Here is a 3,683-nt window from a genome sequence, read left to right on the forward strand (position 1 = left end):
TGTCTTTTTGTCCGTTTTCTTTTTTTTGTTACATTCAAAAAGCTTTACTTCTGATAAAGTAGTCAAAAGTACATAGTGCGCATCCCCCTGTACCTACTATGTACAAACCAAACAGGTTCATCCACTTCCCTCTCCAGCAAACTCAACTCAGACTAGATTTCAAGATATAATATAAAAAAAAAAATAAAAAAAAAAAAAAGGAAATGAAAATAAGAGGAATGGGGATTTAGAAAGATTACGGTTGTTTTTAATCAGAGTGTCTGAGTGGTAACAACCTTTTTAAAAAAAAATAAAATAAGTTTCAGAATCCAACACTACATTCAGTTCAACAATGTGTATAAAAGATGCCATTGAAAAATACTTTATTTGGTTAATTTTAAGGCATGTCAAAAGATTGAACCCCATAGGCACTACACAATAATACTGGGGCACAAGGGATTGCTACATTCTTTAGCACGTGGCTGGAATCACAGTGTGACCTCGTGCAAACAGAGAGAAAACAGAAATACTTTTTTGGTTAATTTATTGACTTGGGTTCTTTGTCACTGAAGTCTGATCTAGATCAACAAAAGAAGTAGGTTTGGACGGTCTGTACAACCACATGTTTATACATTCTACAGAAACACCTAAATAGGGATCCTCCTCAAAAAAAAAAAAATGAAAAGCCTTCTACAGCACTGACACAACCTCGGGAGCAAACAGCAATCACGCAAACTTTTTTTTAATAAACGTAAACAAGGAAACAAAATTAATGAAATAAATATCACATACGTTCTCTTAAATTAAGTTTTTTTTTTTTTTTTAACTCATTTACAATAAAAATAACCAAGTGAAGTTACAAACAAGGAGAAAAAAAAACAAAATATATATATTACTGTGAAAAGAACATACACTCCACTTTATGCAGATTAATAATGGCGATCATAATTTAAACATAAAAGAATATAGATCTATTGCTTCATCATACTTGATAAATACAGTATGGACACAAATTACCAATGTAGCCTATACTTTTTTTCACAAGATAATAAATAAGTTAAATAGTCCATAGCCAGTTATGCACAGCTATGCAAATCACTCAAAAAAAAAAAAAAACAGCTAAAAAAATATATATTCAACCATCAGCAGTGATTTCCCCAAACAAACCCAACTCAAGAGCGCTTTTTATCCAAGCAACAAACTAGACTAACCAAATAAACCACTGGGTGGCGCTGGGAGAAGACAAATCTGGAATGGAAGTTGAAGCTTTCAGAAAAAAAGAAGAAAAAAAAAAAAAAAAAAAAAAAAAAAAAGAAAACCACACACACACACTTTGATAAAGAAAAAAAAAAAAGTTACTTTGAGTCAAGGCATATTCTTGGCAGGATGGGAGGAAATCTGAAAACTGCTTAGAGTCTCTTCTTCTTGTCAAGTCATGTTACCCACACATCTAATCCTAGGAAAAGTGTGGCTTGTCTGATAGAGCAAAAGGGAGAGGGGGCTGCCATGGGCCCTCGGGCAAGGCACTGATGGAATGCCTTCTGTTTGCTATCTTAAGTTTAATACAGCTATATTACATACAAGGAAAAAAAAATATATACTAAATTAATGCCAGGTCAAGGACACTTTTTAAACTGTTTGAAGCTTTATTGATCCCTGTTGTGGGTGAAATCTTCTCTTGCCCCCCTCCAGGGAGGTCAGAGCAGGGTCAGCACCACTGGAGCTGGTAGGGATTCAATGTCTTACTGGAAGGCACTTCGGCAGGGTGGTTGTTGCTGAAATGGGATGGGGGGGGGGGGGCAAAACCAGGATCCTCTGCTTGAAGGACAGTCTACCTCACTCACTGACACCCCCTGGCCTGGGCTCCTTAACCACCCTGCCTTACCAGTCCATAAATCCATATGAGAACAAAACATGATTAGTCATCTGAAATCGACAGCCTGCTGAAGATTGGCAAACGTCTTCCAGCGTCCAGACTCGGGGACTCGGAGCCGCTGAGGCTCCCGGAAGAGCTGAGGGACCCGCTCGCATAGCTCTCGCGGTCAGAGAGCGAGTCCGGCGGGCTGGGAGGTGGCTCGAACACCGGTGACTCGCTGAGGCGGCGCAGCGCCTGCAAGTGGCTCATATTGTAGGTCGGAGGGGAGGGCGGGCACACGCTGCTCTGCATGTTCCCGTAGTAGGCACCGGTGGAGTGGTTGTTGGTGTAGCCGCTGGGGGTGTGCACAGCCAGGGGAGCAAGTAAGGCTTTTAAGTCCTGTCCGGGGAAACAGAAGGCACTGTTGATGCATGACATGGAGTTGGGAGAAAGCACCTCGTCGTAGAAGCTGGAGGTGGAGGTACAGGACGAAGCGGTGTTGGGAGGTGGTGGGGTCCGGGACATGGGACTGTCGAGCAGGGGAGACTCGAGTCCGTGGTGGCTGGAGAAGCCGGAGAAGCTGAGGCTGTGGTGTAGCTTTGGTCTGTCCCTCTGGGTGTAGCCGAGCTGCTGCTGCTGCGGCAGGACATCCCTCTGGCCGTACCCGCACAGCTCGCGAGCCGACCTGGACTCCCCTGCCTGCATGTTAGCGTTGGCGGCCGGAGCGGGCCGGCGCTCGTCGGCGTTGTGGATAAAGTGACACCGGGGACCGTAGGGACAGAAACCAATGGTGTGGAAGGTGCGGCACGGCTCAGTTTTGTATTTAGGGTGGCGGGACAAGCTCCTCAACTCGTGGTAGCCGTGAGCGAACTGACATTTCTCCCCATACTTGCACGACCCGTTCTCCTCGAAGGGCCGGCACAGCTCGGTCTTGTAGCGGGTGGAGTTAATCTGAGAGCCTGGTTTCTGCTGCAGCACGCCCCGGTCTCCGTTGTCGCTGTAAGCGCGGTCGCGGAACTTGTTCTCCTTGTTCATAAGGGCCGTGGCGCTGCTGTTGCTGCTGCTGCTGCTGCTGCTGCTCGGTGTGTTCTCCTTCAGGCTGCTGTAGGAGCCCATCGAGTATTTGTTGCCGTTGTTCATCGCCTCCACGTTGCTGGTTGAGTTTCTGCGGAAAAATCCCGGTGTGAAGGGGCCACTGGAGCCCGGAGTCGTGACCGGAGCCCCCACCGCTTTCTTGTCCAGCATGCTGTTGATGTGGAGGGCGTTCATGTTCATGCTTTTATCCTGCTGAAGGAAAGGAAAGAACGATCAATGTCAATGCACTTCAAGCACTAATTATGAAACTATTTTGACCACATGGCATGTTTAAGACTTTGTTTGTCTGCAACGTGACAACTTGTTGCAGCTCAACACATTATGCTAGCTAACTCCACTGAAGTTGAAGAACGCTAAACTCAGCCATCGTCACGTCAAAGTGCTTCGCCCCGGTTGCAAACAAATCCACATATTATCAAACGTTTACCTTGTAAAGCATGTCCATGTCGTAGAACGCAGACAAGACAGTCGCAGACATCTCTTTTCCCCAAGTTTGCTGCCGCACTCCCTCTTTCATGGAGGACCGAGCAGGATCCCAGAACGCGACGTGCGGAAACGTTAGTTTGTGCCACGACTGGTTTTGGTTGTGGAAAAGTTACTTTAAAAGTTTATGTGCAGTTTAAGTCCGGAGAAGAGAGAGAGAGAGAAAAAAAAAGAAAGAGGGGATAGGTTTGTATTGTTGAGTTGTAGTTTTATGTCCTCCCCTCGAGAAGCGCTGAGCCAGAGTGCTTCACTGTGAGCTCCAGCCTTTTTG

General features: G+C 45.5%; 1 protein-coding gene across 2 annotated transcripts; it reads right to left on the minus strand.

The window, feature by feature from the left end:
• Positions 1 to 804: 804 nt before the first annotated feature.
• On the minus strand, positions 805 to 3,683 carry zfp36l2 (zinc finger protein 36, C3H type-like 2). Of its 2 annotated transcripts, none has more exons than XM_039784357.1 (2): positions 3,357 to 3,683; positions 805 to 3,118 (listed from the first exon to the last, which is right to left on the minus strand). In XM_039784357.1, exons 1-2 carry the CDS (start codon positions 3,444 to 3,446, stop codon positions 1,898 to 1,900), a joined length of 1,311 nt encoding a protein of 436 aa, XP_039640291.1. In that variant the 5' UTR covers positions 3,447 to 3,683; the 3' UTR covers positions 805 to 1,897. The 2 variants fall into 2 exon arrangements, with proteins under 2 accessions (XP_039640291.1, XP_039640290.1); XM_039784356.1 differs by having other exon boundaries at positions 805 to 3,121; positions 3,357 to 3,682.

The sequence above is a fragment of the Perca fluviatilis genome, chromosome 19, assembly GCF_010015445.1.
Source record: "Perca fluviatilis chromosome 19, GENO_Pfluv_1.0, whole genome shotgun sequence".
NCBI classification, from domain to species: domain Eukaryota; kingdom Metazoa; phylum Chordata; class Actinopteri; order Perciformes; family Percidae; genus Perca; species Perca fluviatilis.